The sequence below is a fragment of the Phalacrocorax carbo genome, chromosome 9 (assembly GCF_963921805.1).
Source record: "Phalacrocorax carbo chromosome 9, bPhaCar2.1, whole genome shotgun sequence".
NCBI lineage: Eukaryota > Metazoa > Chordata > Aves > Suliformes > Phalacrocoracidae > Phalacrocorax > Phalacrocorax carbo.
Window position 1 is genome coordinate 30832432 of NC_087521.1, and position 25500 is coordinate 30857931.

The window sequence follows — 25500 nt, forward strand, 5'->3', positions numbered from 1 at the left end:
AGTTGATTGTAATTTGACTTAAAAGCATGAATGTTTTGACCTTGACGATTGGCAGTTTGAAAAGCATGATTTGCTGTACTGTTTGTGTGAGCGCTGGGTAGTTCAGTGTTAATCACCATCCAGTTATGAATATAATTCACTCGTTAGACAAGTGAATTAGACTATAGGCTAGTGTCAGACCTTTAAACATACCTCCAGTAAGCACTCGCGTTAAAAGGAGGGGTGTTCTTTGGAGTGCTATGTGGATGGACAGAAGCAATACTCATCTTGTGGATATAATGAAGGTAAGGCTCTTCAGGTTGTAGAGGTGTGAAAATTAAGAAATTTTAATTTTTTACTATAGTTTCATATGTACTTAAAAGATGGTTTTCCTGAGGCACTCTTTTGAGTGACTGCTCATTGTGGAGTGCTATGTGGATGGAAAGAAGCAATACTCATCTTGTGGATATAATGAAGGTAAGGCTCTTCAGGTTGTAGAGGTGTGAAAATTAAGAAATTTTAATTTTTTACTATAGTTTCGTGTATACTTAAAAGATGGTTTTCCTGAGACACTCTTTTGAGTGACTACTCATTGTGAAATTTTCATCCATCATCAAAGGATAAGGTGTTGGGGGTTTTTTTGTAGGTTTTTTGATGATGTTTTTATTGTTTGCTTTTTCTAATTTTTAATGTTTTAGGTTCTAAGTTTTGAGTTGGATGCTTTTTCGTTTGGTTTATGACTCGAGATGGCTTTCTTCAGCCAGCTGTAAACTTTCATTGACATTAATATAAATTAAAAATCAATTAAAAATATTCTGTCCATGCATGCTGTAGCAAAGCAGTGGGCTCCTTATTTTTTTAAAATTATACTTTTATTTGGCTTGTATTTACAGATGTCTGATAAGCTTTATGAGACAGTGAGTAGAAATTAGATCAACTTAAAACCTGATCCTATGTTCAGAATTCTTCTAGCCTTAAGAGCCCTAAAAGCTGAGGAAGTGTAGGATCAGTCTCCACATTGTAACAGTTTTTCCTGCGTTTCAGAATTAAGACTGGGTTTTGTGTTATTCAGAAACAAGTATAATTTGATTATATTAGCACTTTGCCTGATTAGGAATCGCTGAATCAGGGTCACTTTTTGAAAGGTAGGAGATATGTGTTAATGGGTGTGTTACCCTGGCTAGTGTGTTATGTGGTAGCATTAACAAGTCAAGGGCTGATCTCTGTGTGGAAGGATGTTAAGGAGGACTGTATTTGTATTTTAACTCAAAAGACAGATTGCAGTACATTTTTTTTTTTGCACAACTTTTTGCTGAAGTAAAGACATGTTTTGAAGTTGTCACTGAACATGCCAGGGCCTGAGTTGGTTCTCCTGCCGTTGGAGGTAGTGAATTATGTGCAGAATAAAGGTAGAATTGACTTCTAAAGACAAGTTAGAATTCCAGTTTTCCAAGTTTTTATGTGAAAGTTATAAATCCAGAAGCTTTCTTACCAGTCATGTGTTTTTAAATATTTCCATAGGGAAAATATGTGTTTCTGTTTGGTTTGAGAAAGCACACTGGCTTTGTTTACTGTGCATAATAAAAAAGAAGCTTAATTTCAAAATACCAGTCCAGTGGGAATTTTGTGTGCCTGCTGGTAGCCTGCATATTCTACCCCTTGGACATTCAGAAAGTGTTAGGTGTTTCAGTTATCATAATTCAGACTTCTTCTAGTCATCAAATAGCTGCCTTTTTTTTCCTTCTCTAAAGTGCAGAAAGCCCAGGAACATAAAATGGCCCGTGATTGTTATCTCAGACCTACCTCAAATTAAAGGGTTAATGGCAGCTTTCTAAGTAGTGACAAGAAAAGGTAGGATGATCAGGGGAGGGGGAAGAGCAAGGGAAGCTGTTGCTCAGCGGCAGAGCAGAGCAGGAAGCAGGGCGGCACTGGACGGGCCTGTGGTGTCGGAGGGGCCGGGCCGCACCAGGCGCTGTGCGGCGGAGGGGAATTGGAGCTCCCGGTACCGGAACCGGCCGAGTGCGGGGGAACAGACAGCTCTGCTTGAGCTGATCTATTCTGCAAGCGAGAGAGGAGTAAAGTGCTACCGCAGGCAGACCGGTTGTGGTGCCTGGGCTTGTTCTAATATCTAAACCACTTTTCCCTCAACTTTTTTAACTCTGAGCACTTTGTAACATTGGAAAAGAAGGTGGCTAAAGGATCTCTTCGTATGCTGTTACTTGGAGATAGGGAGGATGCGGAGGAGTTTTATTCCTGAACAGGTGAAGTACATTATTGTACAATAATAAAGTTTTGTTTGCCTTACAAGTACTTTAATCAAAAATACTGATGCATAAACTTGCATCTGTCTACAAGCCGGTTGAATTTTCCAGTAATTTGATTTTTTTTTTCAGGTGATCTGAGCTATTGAAGGGAGGGCCAGGGTAAATACTTGAATTGTGAGCACCCTAAGGTGGTGCCAATGCCTCAAGGATTATCTCGTAGTGGGAAGAGCAGTGCCCAAAGCATAAGAACCTGCCATTTTCCTCTTCATTGCACAAGCAGCCTTTTCCTCTGCCTTGCTGTATCCTGATCGAAACTTCGCATTAGGCCAAGGAAACCTGCGTGTCCAGGTAAGGCTGTGTGCAGTGAGAGAGGACAAACTGGGCTGCTCTTTGCACTTTACCTGAGGACAAACAGCTCAGGAGAGCTCCTCCATCTCTGGTAGGCCTGGTTGAGAGCAGGAGATGACACCGAAATGGCAGAAGAGCCCCATGGGCAGTAGGGACCTGCGAGTGCAAGCTGGGAGGAAGGCGTGCTGGGTGGATGCATGCCATGGGAGGTTGGCGGTGTCCTCTCCTGTGGCTGAGTCCAGCTCAGGGCATTTGGACTGATGGGAACTGAGTACCACCAGAGATCCCTTGAGTCTCTAGGCTTGTTGCAGATTATTGTAGCTCTGAGGCTGACTCACCTGCCTGCCACATCTACTTCAGAGGCTGGAGCAGAGGAGCCTCCTGTAGAGTGATAAACAACCGTCAGGCCTTGGTCTGCGCAAAAACTACTTTGGCTATGCCTGAACATCCCACGGAGAAAGTGAACTGGGAATAACCAGGTCCTTTCCCATCGCAGCTAGAAACTCCCCTGCGTTTTTGCAATGTTTTGGATCAACGAGCATGAGGTTTGGGAGTTGGAGAAAGAGTGAGAGGGATGCTCTTGAGCTGGGTTCTAGGGCCCACATTGCTTGGTGCTCCTGTGATGGGCTCTGCTTGTCCTGTGGGGGCTTGCTCTCCCTCTGCTCAGCCCGCACTCCCTCCAGGCACTGAATCTCCCTCATGGCGCTGTCACGGGAAGCAAGGATTCTTCACTGGTTTTGAGGCACCATACATTTGAACCCAAATAGCTGTGCATGCCCTTTTCTATGAGATAATTAATTCGAGTTCTTGCTGCGTTACTTGGGTCCTCAGTCTCGACCAAAGTTGTACGCAGCCATACAGAACTTTCTTTAAAAACAGAAGTATACCCAACCAAACCAAATTAATTTAAGAGTGGGAAGTAGGGATGTGGAGGGCTGGTGGTGGTGGTTTGCAGGGCAAGGATTTTGCAGTCTGCTGTACGTGTTTGTATTTTTTGGCAGAATCACATTTAAAACAGATCCTTTTTGCCTTCATTTCAAGTGAAAAGAAGTTCCTTTCTCAGCAAAACAAACTATCATAGAAGCATTCAGTTTCTCATTTGCAGCATAAATGATTGCAAGTTCTCTTAGGTCCTCGTGGAAAAAGTACTCCACCGTTTTACCGGATGCTGTTCTCTAAAACATCCCCCCCTTTTTTTTAAATGGCTGATTCTTAATTATGCACAGCTGAAAGCCCTTCCCTTTACTCTTGGCAGCCTATGCAGTCTTTATGGGGTGGAACAGGATCTTTCTTTCGTCCTAGGAAATAGTGTTAATCCTGCCAGTATTTAACTGAATCCAGGATTACTAATCTGTTGAAAAGCTCTGCTTTTAGTTTTTACAGATGATGTTTAGGACATCTGATACTTGCATTCATGTTGTCAAAAACGCATGCTGTGTTTGTCTGTGGTAACCTCAGCATTTCTAGAAGGGATTCATTATGTTAGTATTAAATGGCTGTGGTCTTCATTAGTAAAAATGAGTCAAGTTCTTTTAATAAAATGGTAATTTTCTCATTTACGTTCTATATTTCTGAAGTAATGTCTTTTAAATACTCAGCATTTAAATTTGCCTTTCTAGTGGAATAATAAAGTATTACAATGACTGTAAAGTAATTTAGAATGAATTTAGATCATTCAGTTATTTTTTTTTTTTCTTAATGTTTTCCTACTGAAAGCTGCCTAACTACTCTGTCTCTGATGTTTTCCCTGTTTGTACCAATTTGGTTGATAACTGTGTAGAAGCAGAATAGTCTGGAGGAAGTTCCAAGGTACTTCAACTTAACTTTTCATTATCAAAGTGATTAAGAAGCAAGAAAGGCTCCCTGAGTAGTCTGAAACATCATTCTGTATCCCTGACGCTAGCTGTTTTATGTCAGGTATATAGGAAAGAAGCCTGTGTGGAAAAACACCTCTTTCAGAGTGGGTTGCTTATATGTGTATATTGTCATTGCTTGGTTCACTCTTTAAAAATCTAACTTTACATGGGTTTTCTGTAACTTTTTTGAGTAGATCCTTGCAAGTTTACAGATTGGTCTGGGTTATATGTGGAGGAAAAAAAAAGACTGGTGAATAGGTAGAGTACAGTTGATCGCCATTGCTAGTTATGTCGTATTCTATGTGGTGCTTCCTTACAGGATTCAGAACTTCAAATGCATAACATTATTGCGTGGGAAAGTCATTGCTTTAGAAAAAGTGTGTGAATGAAGTTGCTATAGAATCATAGAGGGTAAAATCTGGTTAATAGGTTTTAAACACTGAGCTTCATCTTGCATGGGACCAAATTTACTGGAAGCTTCCTCGTTTGGTTTAATGCAAGTATGAGGCATACAGATTCCTCAGTGCAGCAGCTCAGAAAGAGTTACTCAACTGGGTTGCTTTTCCAGTTGTGACTAAGGGGCCAATTAGCAGCATCCGGAATGAGACGGCAGTCCCTAGGTAAAAATAGACGGCATTTGGAGAAGCTGGGGGCTGTTTTGGAGAAGGTCTTCAGCTGCAGACCGAGAGAATCAAGGCGAAGAGGCAGCTTCAGAAAGGAGTGTTATAGACATGATTGTGAGAAACTCCATGAACAGGCAAAGGTAGGAGCAGCCCAGAGAAACGGGAAGAAGTAATACCAAATGGACTCTCAAACTGAGGGGCCTCTGCTGCCGAAGGAATGCCTGAGCTGGGTTCTTCACTCCCTTCTGACAAGAGAGATTATGCTAGCATTGATATTAAAATGACACAAGCTTGTAACATCCTCTGAAAATGACAGGAACCAGAGGAGTGGGCGTAAAGCTCGCTAGATTGTTCGGTCTTATGTTAAGGATTGATACTTTAATGCCTCTGTCAGACGAAGGAGAAAGGCACATAGAAATGCTGCTTCAGTAGGTTTGCTTGAAGGCGATTAGTTGACTACTGCCGGAGTCCCTGAGACCAAATAACTGAGTAATATGCAAGGTACAGGGAGGGGAACTTGATGTCATGGGTTTGTATTTTGCTTTCTAGCCTTTACAGCTTAACTTCATCCTGTGACCACAACAGTTTTGATGGACCCTATCTGTCATTTCTGTAGGATACTGAAGCCACTGGATTAGTATAGTTTAAAACTCTACTTTTCTGCACTGATCTACTTTGACTGCACATTAGGTATTGGATTGGGAAAGGGCCATGTGTATGTGTGCCCGCTGGTATAGCCTGAATGTAAAGAGCATGTATAATGCTGTCTGTCTCCTCTTGATAAACTTCGGTCCAATGGAGGTAATTACTTAAAATACTAATTTTTATTGTAAATGGCATGCTCTATTTGTCATTTAATAATGTATTAGTGAATCTGACATTTCATGAAAATTTAGGAAGGCAAGAAAGGATGCACCTGAAGTCCTATCTTTAAATATACAAAGGATGTTTGTGAGTTAAGCGTTCTTGATAGTGGTCAGCAGTGAGCTTGTTACTTCCTAAAAAGTATGGGCAAGCTAGAGAATGTATGATCTGTGTATTCCTTTGGTCAGATGCAAAGCATGTTGGCTGTACTATACATGCTTTCTTGATCAGTGATCTGTACCTGCAAAGACTATAAAAATGCCTTTTAAAAGTTACGCGGATTCACCAATAGTGTATTTTGATCTCCTCACTTACAAAGAGGAGCTTTCAGATGTACCAATATATTTATAAACCTGCAAAATACACACTTTCCCTGCTGAGTCTTCCTCCATTAATTTTTTGTGGAAATCATAACTGATGAGATTGCCTTTCCTCTTCTATATTAGTAAGCAATGAGCTTTCTGCCAATTAGAGCAAAGGTGTAACCACAATTCTAATGAACGAACGTAACACTCCGATTGACTTCAGTTTGGCCAGGATGCCAACTGAGGATGAAGTTTGCGACCACAGTGCAGCTGAGGATAAATATTGTTGGTAATCCAATTTCAGCTTATCTTCAGTAGAGAAGCACCTTAAGTAATGAGCAGTTTGGAAGAGGTAGAAAGGGTAGCAGTTGATGAAGAGTATTGTTTGGTAACCACAGAGGAAAGGTTTTAATTATATTTAATGCCTAAACTGTTATGTCTGATTAATATTTGTAACAGTCTAAACTGCTGAAGTTTTGTAAAGTGACTTGATGTGCAGCAGAGTGATACCTTTGGTTACATTACTTGCATGACATAACCTTGTCTGTGTAGTTTTCAGTTTTCTCAAACTTGTTTATGAATCTTAAGAACTTAATACAAAACTCTATTTGTAATGGGTCAAATATTTATTTTTAAAGATAATATACTGTGGTAGTCAGACAGTCATATTGGAGAGGGGCTAAGTAATCTCGAGAAATTCACACTTCAGGTGCCAAGGCCCAACGATCATCAGATAGATTTGTCTGTCCAGTAGCAGATGGCATTATGAGGGACAAAACCCCCCTGTGATTGATATGCATTCATGTATAAATATATTCTGCCTAAAGAAAACTGGATTTTTTTATTCAGTGTTTTTGAAAGAGGTCAGAGGTAAAGATGATATGAAAAAACATCCACGCACATTATGGTAATGCAAGGCTATGATAAGCGTTGTTCTTTAGACAGTTACAGATATTTGGATATGCGGTCTTTGCTCTCTAGAACCTTGTGTTGGGGAGATGAAATGTCTACCCCATATTTGATTCAAGCAGAAAAAAAAAAAGTTGCTGTTTATAAGATGGAAAAGTGGCCTAATACACGATGTCGGTCAGATTACCAAGTTTTAGCGAAAATACCCAATTTAGGTATAACAGAGCAGTGAACTTTAAATGTGAATAATAATTGCTAGTAAATGAGTCTCTCATTTACTTTGTTTTAAAACAATCTGGTAGCTTTAGACATGCCATTCTGTGATGGGAAAGGTCCTATTTTTGGTGGGATAGCTGGTATTTTTACATAGACATGTCATAATAATACAAATAACACAGAATACCCAGCGTAACACAGACTAACTTCACAGGTTATAGGGGAGTATTAGGTAAACGTCATGTTTTTCCTCTCTACTGGTGAATTGTTCCAGATCCTGAATAATCTGAAGAGCAAGAGGTTGCTGTAGAAATGTCCTAGAATAGGGATATATGGCTGTGCACCAGGGAATGTGGGAGAGCTTCACAGTAATTGCAAAAGCAAAATAAAGTAGATTTACTTATTTATTTTCTGACACTTAGATCTACTGGGCTCAGCAATATGAGAAAGGGTGTTCCCTTAAACTAACAGCTTGACTAATTTGAGTTACTGTCATAAGGTATTGAATAACATAGCCTGGGCCTTCCAGATGACTGTATCTCAGGGCAGCTGGTTAAGCCTAAGCACTAGAAGGCTGTGTGCAAGGAAAATATCTTGAAGGAGGGAATGATGTGGTAACCTCCTTCCTTGACAAATAAACATCATGGATTGCTTGTGGATGCAAAGTCCTCGCATAGCATCTTTGAGTAATGCTTTCTAGTTTCTCAATTGGCAAGGAGATGTCATCCCAGTGTGTAGATCTGGATGTACCTTTAGATTTTCCTATGTTTTAAATGGCTCAGCGGGATGTAGTGGAGGTTATGCTGTTGTGCTCAGGAAACCCAGATGAGCAGTGAGTGCTGTGGCTGGTGTTCCTGAGGACATGCATCTCCCCTTGCAGCCCCGGCTTGTTTTTGGCATATCATTGAATCCAGTTTGAGCTGTTGACTCTGATCTCAGAGGATCTCTGTGGGCTGAAACTAGTATTTAGAAGACTAAATGCATAATGAAGGCCGAAGCCAATAAGTTTGTTCTTGTGTCATGCTGGAGCTCTTACAGTAAGGAGGACACATGTAAGAAGTTGAGCTTCCTGGGGGATCTGTTTGGGTACTGCAAAAACAAGACCCAGTTTGTTTCTGCATCGTCCGTCATAGCTTCAGGGTATGTATGTTAAATCTTGTCTTTTTCTTACACAGACATGGCGTCTTGCACGTGTGCTGTTCCATAAAGTTCTTACTCCATTACACACATTGCTCCCTCTATGGAGAGAATGAGAGAGCAAACACGATGGACAGTTGGATTGCATAGTACATTACTGGAAAATACTGGGAGACTGTTGTAAATTAGCATAAAATAGAATATGTTCTTGACTAAATTTATATTACCAAATGAGAAGGGAATGAAAGTTATATTTTCAGGGTTCTATTAAACTCTTCTAAATGTATAAATAAGATTATAGAATTTATATTATATATATATGCATATTATTTAAGTTAATAAATGTAAATACTTTTAAATATAAGCCTGAGCTCTTAGTGAGTTGCATATGTAGAATAGCTCTCAAGTAATTACTTCTTTCAATGGAGAATGAAGTACTCCTGTGACTTCTGTGATAAATCAGTGGGTCAGTATCAAGCAGAGTAGCAATTCTGAGCCCGTTTGTCCGAGAGTTGTTTTGGGTTTCCTATGCTCTTGGTTCAGTTTTCTAAGTGTTTCTGAATAAATTTCATAGAGCAACTCTAGTCTGAGCAAAATGAAGCTTATTTTTATTTGGACAGATGGCAGTTTCGGAGCACTTACTAAGCAAGGTATAATGTTTGCACTCTTACAGAGAGCATGTACAACTACATAGTTTATCATGGTTTCACTATAAACTTAATGCACTAAACAAATAAATTCCAAAGCAGATCCTGAGCTGCCTTGTGACTGCAGTTAGAATGGAAGGTAACTGTAAGATTGCTGCGATGTGTTTGTGTTCTCATATTTAATGATCATTATAGAGCAAAACCTTCTCATGTCATGCAGAAGAAAAATTGTGATCTGATAAGAAACTTATCAAAAGGAAGACAATAATCCTCTTAAGGATTATTCTGTCTTAGGTCAGCAGGCCATCATGTTTGTTTTTTTTTTTCCAAAGGTGTTTCTTAGTAGCCTGGAACTTGTAAACATTTTCCTGGATTTGAGATTTTTTGCCATTCAAGGAACCTGGAAACCATGAGATGTTCATTATAAATGGCTAGTCTTGCCATTTTCTGATATCTGCCATTAATTTACAACACCAAAAAAAAAATTGCACGTGATGAAGCAAGATAAAGTTAAAGCTGCAGGATAATACATCATGCTCTCTAAGATTATCAGAAACAAAGTACAAGATAAAAGTGATATGAGCATAGCATGACAAAATTGAAATAATGTGCTGAGACTTGTGTGTTTATTGAAATTTGGAATTCCAGTGCTGTACTAAGATGGAGGGTTGCAGGGTCCTAGAGACTAGCTAGGCAGTTAAACATACACTGAAAACCAGCCTGAAGACCTGTTAGTGATTTTGAAGTGAAGGAAGACAGCAGTGGGGTGACCCAGTGGAGCATGGGGTTACTATTGTGTAGCTTTGGTCTATGTCTGTAATTTGAGAAATCAGTTGGAAAATGAGATGTCTTTGTTTACATGGTGTGGAGGAGCTGAGAAAGTATGCAAGCTCACCTTATTTTGGATTTGCATTTGCTCTACCTGTAGCTTTTGCTATTCAAATGTCTACAGAAAAACCTGACTTTAATTCTGGGGTACAGCTCCTGGTAACAGCTGCAAGGAGTCAATGGATGATTCAGCACCGGAGGCATTATGAGTTAGAATTCAGCAAAGGTGCGAGGAGTAACACTCACTTGCTAATCCTGGAGTCTCAAAAAACCTGACAGCAAAGATTTTTCATGTAGAGTCGGTCTTGTGTTTGTAATGGAGCATGATGTTAAAATTCAGAGACCTTAAATTTATGGATGTTTTGATTGCTGGACTAAGGACATTGTAACACAGCTCCAGGAACTCCAAAGTGTGAGCTCATTGTACTGGATTTTAAGTGTTGTCTCCCAGCACAGTATTGGGTTCTCTTTTCACTCACCTAGCTAAATTAACAGGTCAGTGCCTAAAAAGAAAACAAACAAACAAACAAAAACCCCCAAACCAACCAGCAAAAAACCAAACCACCAGCAACCAACAAACAAAAAAACCCCCAAACAACCACAAATCCTGAAAGTGGACACATGCTTATGTTCATATAAAAGTAGAAAGTAGACAAACAGTTTCTGAGATTTGTTTTCCCTTTTTATTTTTTAAGAACATTTAAAATCCATCTTTGAGTTTTTTCTTTCCTTCCCCTTGGAGAACACTTTGAAAAGTAACAATTACGTCTTCTATATCTAATGGTAGAAGGTTACACAGAAGGTGTGTGGTAAAGGTGTCCTGATCATGTCTTTACTACCTTAGGTCAGTATTCTCAAGTGCCACGACAAACATGGACAGCAGCTCTCTCTGGTGACTGCTCAGCAAACCTAGTGACTTCGACTCTTCTGAATGAAGGTTAACTTGTACTTTGAAAGTGCAATTCAGTAGTAACCTACTTAAAACAACTAGCATGAACTTTCTGAGCCAGTATAAAAGAAACTTGAGTCAGTCCAGGAAAATTTGCCACAATAACTCTTGGTGTTTCAGCAAAGTATTTTTGTCTTATTTTGGGATTTTATGCCATGTATTCAATTTAGGAAATTGAAATAACATTTATGTGTATTTTTGTTTCCCCTAAAAAGAAAATAAATCTCTAATCAGTTTTTTAAATACTAGTAGAAATTTGGGGGGGAAGCAACCTGCAAAACCTGTGATCAGCTTGGAGCTAAAAAGTAAGTATTAATTTGATGTCTATGCAAACTCACCATAAATAATGTAGTGGGATATTTTAAAGTTGTCACAGTGTGTCAGGAACCTCCAGATATATAGCTGCTTAATCAAATCTAGCCCCTAACCACTAACTCATTCCTTCTTGTTTTGCTTAAACACTTTGAACTCCCGTTTTTTCCTTTCAAAATATTCTGCTACTTTCATTGTGTTACCTATTCCCCAAGCAATTTTTTCCTCTCTGTCTTTTCCAAGACTCCTGCTCATGCTCTACCTCATGCTCTTTCTCTCTTGGTCTTTTAATACTTTTTGATGTTGTTGCTTTGTCACCCTTGGCTTCCTGCTATGTCCCCTTCTCATAATATTCACAGCTGCTTTGCCATTCTTCCCTCTCTTCTGAAATGTTTTGATACACTCATCCACTTGCTTTTCTCCCATCATTTTTTCTCTAAAATTTGTCATTTGAATCCTTTTCTGTACATTCTCTGATGTCGTCTTTCACCTGGATCATTTTTAGCTTGAATGTACTTGTAGGTAGAATAGGTAAACTTTGACTGTCTTGGATTACTCCGTTAGTCTAAACTCTTCCCATTCATTGAAGAACGAATAACACTATGATTCTGTGTTTGGAGAACTAATGAGGAGGGGTTGACAAGTGTTGTTGGTTAACCTAAGGAGGAAGGCATTCCTGCTTGATTATGAAGACATGGTTGCTACTAAGTGGTGGTTATCAGTACTACTGTGAGGGACACTACATACCACCAAATACCTTGTGAGTCTCTGTTTGTGTGGGACCCAGAACAGCAATTGGTGTGCCCGAATACCCTGGTAATCTTGTCTTCCATTAGTTGCTCATGAGCTCTGACTATGCACTATATATTGCCTCGATTGCTTGTTATTAACTGAGGTGCTTGATATAACTCTGTTTCATAACAGATTCATCATGTTAGGTTAGTGATGAGTAAGAGAATCCAAACTTGTAAATGCTACAGCACCCTGGAAGCACTCTGCTCACTTGAGGGTGGCACATCATCAATGCTAATTTGCATTAATGCAGTTCTTTTGCAACAAGTATGGGTGAAATAGTATTTTGCTATGGCTCGTCAGTAGCTTTGGCAACCAAGCTCGTGGTCTTGGTCTACTTCCAATGTGAAAGATGTCCACAGCACAGACACCGTTGGTGTAGTCAGTGGTGGAATGAACAAATGTTGGTCATAGTTGGACAAAGTGTAGCCTAAATGAATCACTTCACTGAAACTTTGACTGCTGTGGGTCTGGATTGAGCTGTATGGGTGAAAGAAAGGAGGCTTAAACTGTTGCCTGCACCATGCCTGCTGTGGAAGTAGGCAAAAAGTTTAATTGAAGTTTCATAAACTTTAAAAGTATAGTTTTTAAAAATATGCTTTATTGGCATTCTTTTTATTGTCAATTTGTTTTTAATTCTTGGTCTTCTGATGAAGGAAGCAGCAGCCTTTCATCCATGTGCTCGTAAGATTTTACGTATGTGAGTAGAGGCAGAATTTTGATTAATATATTTGAAAGTATATCTATGCTATAAAATGTTGGCTGTCTGTATGACTGAGAGTACATCTATTAAGGAATATTCCCTGTTGTTTGTAATGCTACTCCATATACAGTCAAGGCAGTCAAATCAAATGCTGGGTCTACACTGCTTGCAGACTACTCGGCCCAGTAAATCACGTTTGTTGAAAACCTCTGTGAAATGATTGGGGAGAATTGGCAAGCTGTAGAGGAATTTGCAGTATCCAGGATCCCCGCGAAACTACCCAGGAGACTCCCACTTGATGAGAGCTTGTGCAGTTTGGTCAGGGAGAGAGTAATGGTGAGGGAGGTAATTCTCAATTTTGTGATTGATTATCTGAAGAGACACTGATTTTTGGGAAAAGTGGTGAAGTATGTCCTGTGTTGCCTTTCTAATGATGCATTTTCAATGTGTTGGAAACAGTATGTTAATATTACACTTTTCTTTTTGTGCGTGTTCACTCATGAAAGTCAGCTTGAGTTTGTCCCACTGTATTTATTGCTGTGTGAATAATGTTGGTGCTGGTTAGACTTTATATATTTGGAACACAATGCCTAACTGCTACCCTGCGTGTATAATTATTAAGTATAGAGAATAGGTTGGAAAAACTGCTTTGAAAAAAGCACCTATTATAAACGAATTATTACTGACTTACAAAGCATTCATAATATTGACAGCCAGTCAGGAAAATTAAATAAATGCAATCAGGATAGTGATTACTTTTCTCAAGAAGTGTCTGTAAGAAAGAGAGGGCAAACATTTGTACTTCTTGGCATCTTAAGACCAATATTCTACTGTGAAAAGTGGCTTATAGAAATGTGGCTCGTTATGTACTGGGCTATATGTGTGTCAGGACCTTGAGTTAGCTAAAGCTTTGAGCTGAGACCTTCTCTTGAAGTAAACTTCTCAGAGAAGTACAAAAGGCTTTCAAATTCAAATACGCAGGTTTAATTTGAATAAAACCTAGAAAGTTAGCTTATTATAAAATAGAGTCTTCATAGTGACCTGTGGGGGATAGATGTAGACATAGAGAGATTTATCCACAACTGCCTACTTTGTGCAGGTAGGTCCTTGCTTCAATAGTTGGTTATGTTTAACTTGGTGGTTTGGTGAGTGGTAGCAAAGCGGGAAGGGTTTGCATGGGTTATTTAGAGCATTTTCGGAACAAGGAGATTTTACTTAACTAGAAAAATCATAATCCTCAGTTTATTTAATAACTGGAAGATGTGGAAGCTGAAGAAAAATTGGGGAATTACTTTACCGTCAAGCTGATAAGGAAAGAATATAGGAAACAATCTTGGGGGTGGAGGCAAGTGAATGCAGGGTTCTCAGATGTTGGGAAATGATCACAGAATGCTGGGGGTTGGAAGGGACCTCTGGAGATCACCCCGTCCAACCCCCTGCGTGAGCAGGCACACCCAGAGCAGGAGGCACAGGAACGCGTCCAGGTGGGGTTTCAATGTCTGCAGGGAAGGGACTCCACACCCTCCCTGGGCAGCCTGTGCCCCTGCTCTGGCACCCTCACGGTAAAGGTTGTCCTCGTGTTGAGGTGGAACTTCCTGTGTTCCAACTTGTGCCCATTGGCCCTTGGCCTGTCATTGGGCACCACTGAAAAGAGCCTGGTCCCATCATCCTGACACCCACCCTTTAGATATTTATAAGCATTGATTATAAGGAAGTTCTTAAAATCAATGTAAAAAAGTTACTATTAATTTCTCTGTCCCCCATTCTGGACATACTTCAGTTTCATTATGTGTTTTTATTTTTCACGCTTAATGTGGTGGTGTTTACTTTTACTAACATACAAGATGATACTAGTTCTTTATGCAAATGTCATAATCAAGCTAATTAATACCAGTAATGTATATACTGGAAGCAATAGTTATTCTGAGGATATTTTGATTTTAATTATTAATAAATGTTCTGATAGTACATATGTGGGTGCAGGGTAGCATGTGTGAGCATATCCTAGTTTTGCTCAATATTTTATAAGTAAGCTGTGTAATTTGTCTTGTTTAATTCTAGGCCCTATGCTGACTTGTGTCTGCAGTTCCATGACTTTTCCTTACAGTTGCCATGCTGGCTTAAGTAGCTCAATCCCTCTCCCCATCTTCACTTCCTGGTTTTATACCCTTCATGGCAAAACTACAGGCTGAAGTGGATCAGGGAACTGACCCAGGTGTTCAGGATCTCCCCCTTGGTTTTCTGCTGCCACTGAGAGAACCAGAGCTCAGTTCTCTGGATGCAGCTTTGCTGGTCTGATACATAATTTTACTCTGATGTGATCCAAAATCAGTTAGTTGTAAATTATTTTAATTAAAATATGAATGTAGTATAAACAAATTCTTTTATATATGTTAGAGACTTGCAGTAAAAGTATGTGATCAGACTTTTATGTCTTCATTTGAGAAAAGGATGCAGAAGGCAGAGACTGCAGAGATGACTGATTAGAAGGGATGGGCTGGTTGGATTAGGATTATTTTGGAAAAAGGCTATTAAGAGAGAAACAGAATTGCTTTGGCCATTTTAGAATTAGTATTTCAGCCCTTGTAGTAACAATTGTTGGTCCATGCCTGAAAAAATAACAATACTTTCTGTCAGTTTTTCTGATAACGCTTGATTCTGTTAAAGGCTCTTATTCTGTCTTATCATTGTTCAGATATATTAGTACTTGCTTTCACTAAGCTAATTTCCTTTGACTCTGTGAATAAGCAGTGTTTTTCAAAAGCTCTGTACAGTTCTAAATGGCTAAAGAGAAAAGTGACAAGCCTGAAAATTAACTCATAGCAAAGGCCACCTGAAAATGAGGAAAGTTCTCACAGTTAACCAGACAGAAGTTTGTCTTTCTTTAAATTTTAATTTTAATAAATCTGTGCTCTCCTGTGCATATGACATAAATCACACGTGCCACTTAGTGTCATTTTGATTTTATTTTATAGATTATTAAAATATTACAGGTATTTACACAGATTTATTAGAGCAGTTGCTCAATTTTCAGTTCTTTCAAATGAAAGTGGATACAATGGTAATATTGCAGGTTATTAAATCTTGGGGCCTAAATTTTTGGCTGCACATACCACAAGAGTAAAATGTTGCAGAATTCATTGAAAGCTCTGAGCATCCATCTGTTGAGAAGAAAATGATTTGCAGTTTTTCATCAACTAACTGTGAACATCTGTAAGGAACTGCATGCTTCATTTCAAGTCATGGCATTAAGGAGTTCAGCTCTGCTGTGGAGCTCAGTAGGTCTGTACCCCAAGTACTAGCACGCTCCCTGCTCCCAGCAGTGGCATAGGGTTGGCTGGGGAGGTCCATTTTTAGTGGTCTTTCAGTAAGGTTTGTACAGTTGTGAAAGAGGTGTTAGAGGATTAAAAAATAAAAAAAGAAAACGCTAACAAAAAAACCCTAAAACCAACTAATAGCATGGTCTGTCTGGGAAGGTTTGGAACATGGAATACTGATCTTATTGACTTCTGCACCCTTTTCTTGTGCTGTGCTTATTAGGACCCCCTAAAATTTACTCTCCTATAGGTTTTCTGTTTCTAAGTAGAAAAAACATGGGCATCAGGTGTTACCCTGTTCCCAAGGCAGCCTGGAGTCCCAAGAGCAATGAAAAATATTATTTCATGAAGCTTCTTGCAATTTAATTTTGTAGTGTGAATGGCAACTTGCTGAATAAAGAAAAGCAGATATGACCAGAACAATTGGGGTTTGGGGTTTTATTTCATGGGACTTTGAGTTTTTGTTGTTTGTTTGCGGGTTTTTTGGTTGGTTGTTTCTCTTGTTGTTGTTGGCCCTGATAGTTCACATGGCTCGTTGACGTAGTAGTGCTGGCATGAAATGCATGTAGTGCTCTAGAGTGGTTTTTCTTGAAAACAACTTAATTATATTTTTCGTTTAGTTCCCACACTTCCAGATGCTTAACTGGAGGAAAAAAGAAAACAAACCTTCTTCAGGTATCTTAATGTTCCTAGTCATTTTTAAATTTTTATTTAATACCGACCGATCTTAAAATGAGTGTAATCTGCAGTCATTTGAGTCTGGTTATAACGTGCACTGAATTGTATCTCAATGGATTCCCATTTGATTTCAGCCTGTGTTTTTTCCTTGACTAGGATATTCTTGTTGGCCAAACTAAATGCGTGCAAGCCATGTAGAACAGTGCAACCAAAACCCCATGATGTTCATGTAACATCACAGATTTTATTGATACCATTTACATGCTGTCAGGTTCTAAGGTGAATTAGAGATAGCATAACAAAGAGTGGGGAATTAGAATAAAAAATAATACTCCTGAGAAGTAACCAATTGTACTTGTCTATATTTTTTTTCAGTTTGTACTGACAGTCTTTCTTTTGGAAAAAAATCTTAATTGTTGCCTGCTTGCTAGTAACAGTGAATTCTGATGTCCACCCTCCTCCTTCTGTATTAACTGAGGGCAGGTAATCAAGAAAGCAGTAATGTGTCCATTCACAAGTACTTTGCTTCCCCAGGCCCCTTATCTCCTGTAAGGCTGTAACCTTAGAAAGGTTGCTAACAGATGTGGTCTCTTTTGTAATGGGTGAGGGCTAATGACTTTCTCTGACTCCCTGGCTTATCTTAGGTTTGAGAGTTGCCTGCTGTGAGGCATCTGAACTCATGTGAGACACCTGGCCAGTGGAATGGCTTTATGGTGACCTGGTTTTGGGAGCTTCAGTTTTCCAGACGTGTTTGGGGGAACTGTTCTCCCATATAGCTCTTCTTGTTGGGGTTCTGTAGGACCATGTTTCTTGCATCTTCTGTGACACAGATGAATATAGCCTGTGCGAACATGGGGTGAATAATTAGGATGATACAAAGTATGGTGTCGTAACTGTGCCACTTCTTTTCCCCCTTAATTTGCTTTGGACATAGCTTTTGTAGAGCTTACCCAACTGTAATGAATATGAGATTGGTGTGTGCTGCCTGGTATCATCAATTAAACTTTACCAAGATCTGGGTTGTTCTTTATGGGATGCAGTTCGTTAACCTGTTGAATCCTGTCACTACTGGAGTGTTGTTAGCAGATAAAGGTTGAATAAACTGTTGTGTTTCACCATGTCAGGTCAGAAAAGCACCTAGCATCTTCATTTGTACTGCAATCCATATTTACTCTGTCCAGTGCTTAAGCAATGCAGAGAGTTGATGTGAAGTGCCTTGGGGTCCTTGCATCTCTATCAGTACTTTTTAAAACTATGCAGCTATATACTATGACCTTGTAGTATTTTATAGGCGTTTTGAACTTGAAACTAGTAATGGTTGTGTACATGGTTTTAATTAAAACAGATTCATGGTATTTCATCCTTTAAACTACTGTACAACCTCTAACGGCTTCCAGTATTTACCAAGTATTCCTTAACTTGTCATACTCTTGTCTCAACAATAAGAAGTTCCATCTGAGGCTGGCTTTTTACTAGTATATCCAAGTTTTAAGAAAAAAACATCAACTCTTTACTATTAAAACTTTTCTAGTTGAATTCAGCAAAATATTTTCATGTACATGTTGTATTGTGGCTTGGAAGGTCGTTCGCTGGATTCTGGTGCTGACAAAGCATTTGTGCCTTTGAAAAAAAAAAAGGAAGTAGATCAAAGGAAGTGAAGTGCCTTCTCTGAGAGCATATTTTTAGAGTAAAAATGCATATTTAATTTCTGTAACTTTCTGCTATTGTTAGCCTCTTGTGTACATGAACACTGGATAAACTAAGCTTTCTGTGTACTCTTTTGATGCACTTGGTAAACTGACAAACCACTCAGCAGTTGGCATTCCTTTAATTATTTTAAGTCTTTTATCTGCTGAGAATTAAGAAAACAGCGAAAGTAGTAAGTAGTACACTCTCCTTACTTCACTGGTCAAGCATATATTATTATTTTGTGTGAAAATGTTCCTGTGGATGCATGTGATGTGTTCAAAGTACAGCAAAAAAATTCTGTGTTTCGATAAAATTGATTTTGCAATGGAAAGTGTCAACATGGGGGTGATGATTGAATCTGAAAACTTGGTTGCAGAATTGTAGTCATGCTGTGTATTTGTGTACGTATTCATGTATATTCATATAGAGTTATAAATGACACAGTGTTTTTGGAAATACAAATTAATTGAGCTTGGTTCTTTCATCCTTCTTTGGAGTGTAAGTTAATGATGGTGAATGTCAGCCTCCAGTGCAAGTAGTGGTGTATCGCAGAATGATGTCTTGAATGCTCTTGTGTTTTCATTCTCCACTTCAGCTTGGATTTTTTTGGTGAACTTTATTTTCTTAATGGCAGGTGATGATTAAATTACTTCTACACCATGTTGTTGAAGATCTCAAATGCACAGTAGTAATACCATTTCTATAAGGGTTTGTTTGTTAATCTGAGCTCTGTTTTACAAAATTGTATGAATGCTGCTTTCCTTTGAAATTTATCTTCAAAAAGAAATCCTGTTTTGAATAATAAGATGCCAGACTCACAAAGATTTCCTTTCTTGTTTCATAGACGTTCCATCTTCAGAGCAGCCTGAACTGTTCCTAAAGAAACTTCAACAGTGCTGTGTCATTTTTGACTTCATGGACACGCTTTCAGACCTTAAAATGAAAGAATACAAGCGCTCCACTCTTAATGAACTGGTGGACTACATTACAATAAGCAGAGGCTGTTTGACAGAGCAGACTTACCCTGAAGTAGTTAGAATGGTGAGTTCCTTCTTTCTCATGGTCTCTTTAAATCCACTTGTAATTCCAGTTACGCGTTGTGGGCGAAATTGAACCCTGGAGTAGGTGGATTAAATGAGGCCTTTGGTTTGTATTTTCTACTAGACATCACTTGGGGATAATTCTCCAAAGACAAAAATATTAATTTTTATATATGCTTAATTAAAGTCAAGTAGATGATGGTTATTATAGTGTCACAATGTACGAAAGGAAAGCTGGATTGTTTTGTGATGGAGAAAGCCAGCAGCCATAAAATCAGAATCCCTGACATTTCCCCCCACCTACCCTCCCTCTTCCCCCCAGTATAAATAATGGAATAATTTTTGCAAGTTTCTTACCTTTCTTTGAACTTTATCCAAGCTCTTGAGTGTGTACTTTAGGCAGAGGTAGCTTAAAATATGCACGAATAATGATTTTTAAATAATAAATGCAAAAATGTTGTATGGGCTCAGTGTGAAAATTTCCTGGTTGTACTGTGTGGATTCATAGCAGCTGCCGCTGGAGTAAGCAAGATCACTCAAAAATAAAGCCGTACTTTGTATATATAAATTGTTAAATAATAGCGTTTTCAATGTAAAAATGGAAACAGTACCAGATGCTAGCTGTAGGGTGAAGAACGTTCATTGTGATTGGCAAGACCAATCACTGCTTTAAAACGTTTATTCTGTACTACCATACGGAACCCTTATAACCTGTTCTCTAAGTGGGAAGGCAGTTAGTAATGGATTTGGGGATGGTGGTTTCCTAATGGTAGTGTGTGATCATGGAATCCATTGGCTATGTGCTGTAGGGAGGAAAACATGAATAGATTTTACATTGCATTATATATGCTCGTTTATTTTCTAACACACAGATACATGCTGTGTGCTAGTCTGTAATATTTAAAAATAGCTGTAAATTGTGACAGAATCATAAAGGAGTTAATAGTGAAGAAAAAAACCAAGGGTGTAAGGAAAAGGCTTAATATGGCTTCTTTGTGTGTATGCATTGTCAGAAAGCCTATAATCAGGTGATCTGATTCTTCCCCTTCTCCCCTACCCGCCCTTTCTCCCTTCTCTACCAGACCAATCTTATGAATGAACTGCTTTTCAGTCTGTTGTGATATTTGTTCAGCTTGTGGTCTAATGCACCATTCAAATACCAGTCTGAATGCAGAATTACTACTTCTTTGCTGAATTCTTTTGCTGGTGCTGCACTGTAGTATCTAAATGGTTTGCAAATATTAGTTGTATCGTACCCTTTGTATGGACAGGGCACTGATGCACAGATAACTTCAGTAAAATTGGGTACTTTTTCTGTATGTAGAAGATGCCTCCAAACTAATCTCCTGGGATAATTTGTTATTTTTCTTAGCATTTATTATTGAGGTTGTATTCTCGCATTGACTTTGGTTATAGTAGATTACTGCAGCAACAACTGTGGAATAAAGACTCTGCAGGTTAGTGTTATCTTAGGTTGGGCCCCAAGATACAAGAAGAATTTGATCTGGAACTGCTCATAAATTTAAATTTGAATCATGAATCATAACCTATGAAGCAATCTGAACTTGAACTGTGCAAGAGATGTGAAACCCCTCTGGAGGCATGTCCTACTGTCCCTGCAGTCACTTATGTGATTCACAAAACCGTTTTTATCTTAAGGAAATGATGCATTGCCTAAATAGTTTAAAAAGCATGGCTTTAAATAATTTTTTGAACATAGTCTATAACTACGGTATGGAGGAGTCACTGGGAGTAAAGATACTGCGTGAATTTTTCTAGTGAATTTCACAAATACTTGCTAATGGAGCTTTAGGAATTCCAGTTTCAGCTTTGCTACTTTTTAATAGAAAATTGTTGTATCTTCTTTTCTCCAGTATTCTCCTGATCCTTTCATTGCATCATGCCCTTCTTCATCTTACTTTCTTCTGCCTTGCATTTGGGCTCTAGTGCTGAACTCAAGCTACATTTTCTCTTCAGTGCCAGGGTACTTAAGCCAGGAAAATTCTCAAGTCCTGTATCTGGCTACTCAGTGGCCCCTGACTGCCCAAACCTGGAATTTTTTGCAAATAAAACGATGCCTAAGTAATTAAGGAAATGGACATGTTTTTTCATAAAGAATTTCTGGAGAAAGTTGTAATATTTAAATTTTGTAAGAAACTCTAGCCTGCAGCAGACATCTGTGCTTTGATGAAGGCGTAAGCTGTTGGAAAGCTGGAGTCCTCTAATTGTGCCTGTCACAGCCAGCAGTGTTCTTGGTGCGTGCACTCTTGGAAAAACACTTTGGTGGTTGAATTCTATGTGAGCAGGATGCTGAGCTCTGGTATTGGATTTATGTGAGTGAATCCACGGCAAATGCATGAATGGTTTCTGTCGATCATCCCAACGAATGCTAATGCAGTGTTTCTACTAAACCACATCATCAGGGCTTTTGTGCGTTGCAGGTATTTTGTATTTTACAGGTAGGCTATCTGATAAAGATGCTATTTTCCTCCCTGGTCTTTACCTATAAAAGCAAGACTTCTCCATCATTTTGAGTACAGTTAAACAGGCCCTAGAGGGAAAGGTAGGCCGTCTAATATTATATAAACTAAATTTCCAGCACATATTACCTGGTGAAGAGACGGCATTAGTCACTGTGCTGAAGCATTATGTTTGGTGTAGCTTGTTCTTTGCAATAAATGTGTGCTTTTGTTTCAAGCAAAATTGTGCTCATAATCATATGCTGAGGCAGACTTAACTGTAAGCAGTTGACTTCATGAGTGCAACTGCTCCCTTTACCTGCTTTTGAGGATTTTCATCCACGTCTCCAACTGTGTTCACAAAGGAGCTGTCACGCTGACAATCACTGACCTGCCATGATAGCGAAGAAGACAGCAGTATCTATGTCCTGACCAAATCAGCGTCCCCATTGACTGCCTGCCACCATTGTCAGGGGAGTGTTTTGATTGAAAGACCAGAATCTTAAAACTGATCAAAATGGAGCACGAGTGTTCTTTGTCCCTTTGGAAGGTCTCCTCCCTGCTATGTTTAGTGTTTATGAATCCAGGAATTAATATTTCTTGCTTGGCCTTTTGGGCTACTATAATTTGGAGGTGAAGGGAATTATGGCAAACGGGAAAAAAGAAGGAAACTGTTTTGTGAGTTTTGGCATTATTTAAGAGCAGAAGAAAAAGCTTATCAGCCTGAAGCTGATATTTTAAAAGTTCTAATATTTATAAAGGAGGATTAATGGCTAAAGGGCTGTCTTGTCTTAGTTATCTAAAATGTCCAAAAATTAATATCTGTGGAAAAACATTTTTTTTTGTTGTTTTAAACTTTTATAATGTATGTGTAAATTAGTGTTCTCTGTCCACAACCCAAAAGAGTTTGGCTTTACAGATACTAGCATAGAAAAAGGTTGCCTGTAAAATTCTTCAGAAACTCTTGATATTTTGAATTACTTCTAAAATGTGGTGGTGTTATGATATAAGGGTTTGAAAAATGGTCCTTTGGGGTAGCAGCATAACAACTCCTGGATAGTTCTACTGCCAGTCATCCTGAATTCATGCCATTAAAGCCTTAATCCCTGATTGTAGTATCACATATTTTCATCTTGTTCTCTTGAGCATACGGTAATGATGTTGTATGTAGCTAAATGTGAAATCACTTGGCTGTTTGTCAACCTGTGTGCATGTCTGCTTCTTTAAACCACTCTCTTTAGCTTCATGTATACAGAAGCGTTTGGCATGTTACTGGTTATTTTAAAAAATAGAACAAAATTGAATTTACTAATGGCCACCAAAGCAAGCTTGCAGTGGCCTCGTCACTGTCATCAATATCATTTGATGGGAAGAGCAGTTGGGATTTGGATTAATGGCCATAAACTGGACAGATTTATTCAGGAGGGTATTGCTCAGTGCACTTCCCCTGCAGTTTGATGTGTTGTTCAGAAGGGCATATGACATTCTTTAGAATTAGGCTAGTCTTAGGAAAAACGGCCCTTGCCAATTAAACCACACTCTGCTAAGAAGGAAATGCCAGTAATATGACTTTATGAGGCAATAATTGGACACTCAATCTAAAATTTGTTCCTGTCAGAGAAAAATGTATAGTCTTAAACTAATGATGCTGATTTTGCTGGTAGATTAAGTAATGGTAGTTGAATGAAATAAATGTTTGTTATTATCTGCGGTATCCTAAAGGGTGTATGTAGTAGAGCTTTTTGTGTTTTCTGGGTATTAAGACATAGATTGAGGAAACTGATTTCTTTTTAAAAAAAAAGGATAGGAAAAATTGACAAGCTGTTAAACTGAGAAATCTGGATGAATCTCTTTGCTGGTGAGCACCATTTCAGCTCTCCTACTTGCTTCTTCAAAAATTTAAACCCAACCCCTGACGTTTACCGTGATGTTTATGCAACATCCGGACGGTTCCCAGCCCATAAGAGACGGCTAATGAAACTTTTGAGATGTACCTTTTAGAAGGGAATAATATTACTTTCTTCTCCTCTTTTTTAAGTGCAGAAATGTCTTTGCCTTCCTGTTGTCATCTTTATCTTTTCTGTAATGACTAATCAAGTAAAATAAAACTGTAATCTCTATAGCCAAAATGAAACATCATATTAAATGTCTTGTGGCTCAGAAGCTGTGTTGAGCAACACAGTGAAAGAAACTTTGTTAAATGAATACCCAAATAAATACAAAAAATGGCATTTGAAAGGTCAGATTCTGATTTTTTTTTCGTTTTTTCCTTTTTTTCTTCTTTCTAGTGACATAATTCTAGAAGGATTGCATTCCTTTTTCTGCAGGTTTGTCTCAACAGATAGAGTCTGATCAGGGGTTTCTTTGTGACAGACCTTTTAAACATAAAGAATATTTTGTTAAACCATGAATTTTTTTAGCATGTTAAGGAACCTATTTTTAGGACGTTTGCTAGCAGTTAGACCTTATAGGCATTATGAATTTATTTATTTTCTGTAGCTTTAGCTATAGCTTATGACTAAGTATGCCACCCTGCTTGCTTAAATGTCCATCCTGTTTGGGGTTTTCCATGTTAAAACATTCTTGGATGGATTTTTTTATGCAAGTTATCTATATTCAGTCTTACCTTTTTGATTTAGTAAAAACCATGTGCATATGTTCCTGCTGGTTCTTGTATTAGATTTAAAAATATAATACTGAATGTCATTTTGAGTTTAAGGGAAATAAATCATATACCCTTAAAAGAATTGACAAATAATGTCTCTTTTCTAATACAAATTTTATATAACTTCAGAAATACTGTAAAATATGAGGAATTAATCTTAATCAGTACAACCTCAACTGATTGTTTTGAAACCATCTGAAATGCTGGAAGAAAGATGTGTCCTTTGACCCTCCCCAAATGGACTTTGATTTAAAATTGTCATGTAGATGCAGTCATGATGGAACAAGCATGTATCAAAGTTTAAAAAAACCCAGATAAATATCATGTTGTATTTTAAATTCTATTCTAGTTAATGTGAGAGAGTTATCAATTCTGTAGAAGCAAGGAAAGAACCTAACTTTGGTTTCTTTTATGCATGATTTCCAAATTCCTCTGTTACATGCTTTCTATTATTCACATTCTTTATACACCTAGTTTGTACAAAACCCACAATGCTTATTAAAAGAAGAGGCTCCGGTGTTCTGTGCTCCTCTCAAAAAATCAGTTGGAGGCAGCTCCTCTTGCAGTAGTTGTCCCTAATAATTTTTCCCGACAGTATGTAATTACATTTACCCGTATCCATTATTCCTCCTGTTGGTTACACAGGCCTTTCATTCGTCAGACTTTATCTGCGTAATAGTACAATGAGTAGGTCTAAAGCAAAGAAATAAACTGGAAAAACATTTTTGTTCCAAGAATTACTTGTGTCAACTGCAGCTTTTTAAAATTTATTTATTTTTTTTTAAAGGAGTGTACACCCCCACTCCCCATTTTGGCTGTGTCATCTTCTTAAATACCTTTTGCGCATCCTGTCTGTAGATAAGCACCATGTGAATCTTCTGGGAGATGGTTTTCTTGGGTTTTGAAATTTTTTTTCATTC

At 38.4% G+C, this 25500-nt stretch overlaps 1 protein-coding gene across 5 annotated transcripts in view; it reads left to right on the top strand.

Moving 5' to 3' along the window:
* Positions 1-25500, top strand: part of PPP2R5E (protein phosphatase 2 regulatory subunit B'epsilon) — a 73963-nt gene that overhangs the window by 23814 nt on the left and 24649 nt on the right. For all 5 annotated transcript variants that reach the window (XM_064460962.1, XM_064460963.1, XM_064460961.1 and 2 more), the window contains one exon: positions 19261-19457. In XM_064460962.1, coding sequence (XP_064317032.1) covers positions 19261-19457 — 197 coding nt within the window. The remainder of the gene's footprint in view (positions 1-19260; positions 19458-25500) is intronic.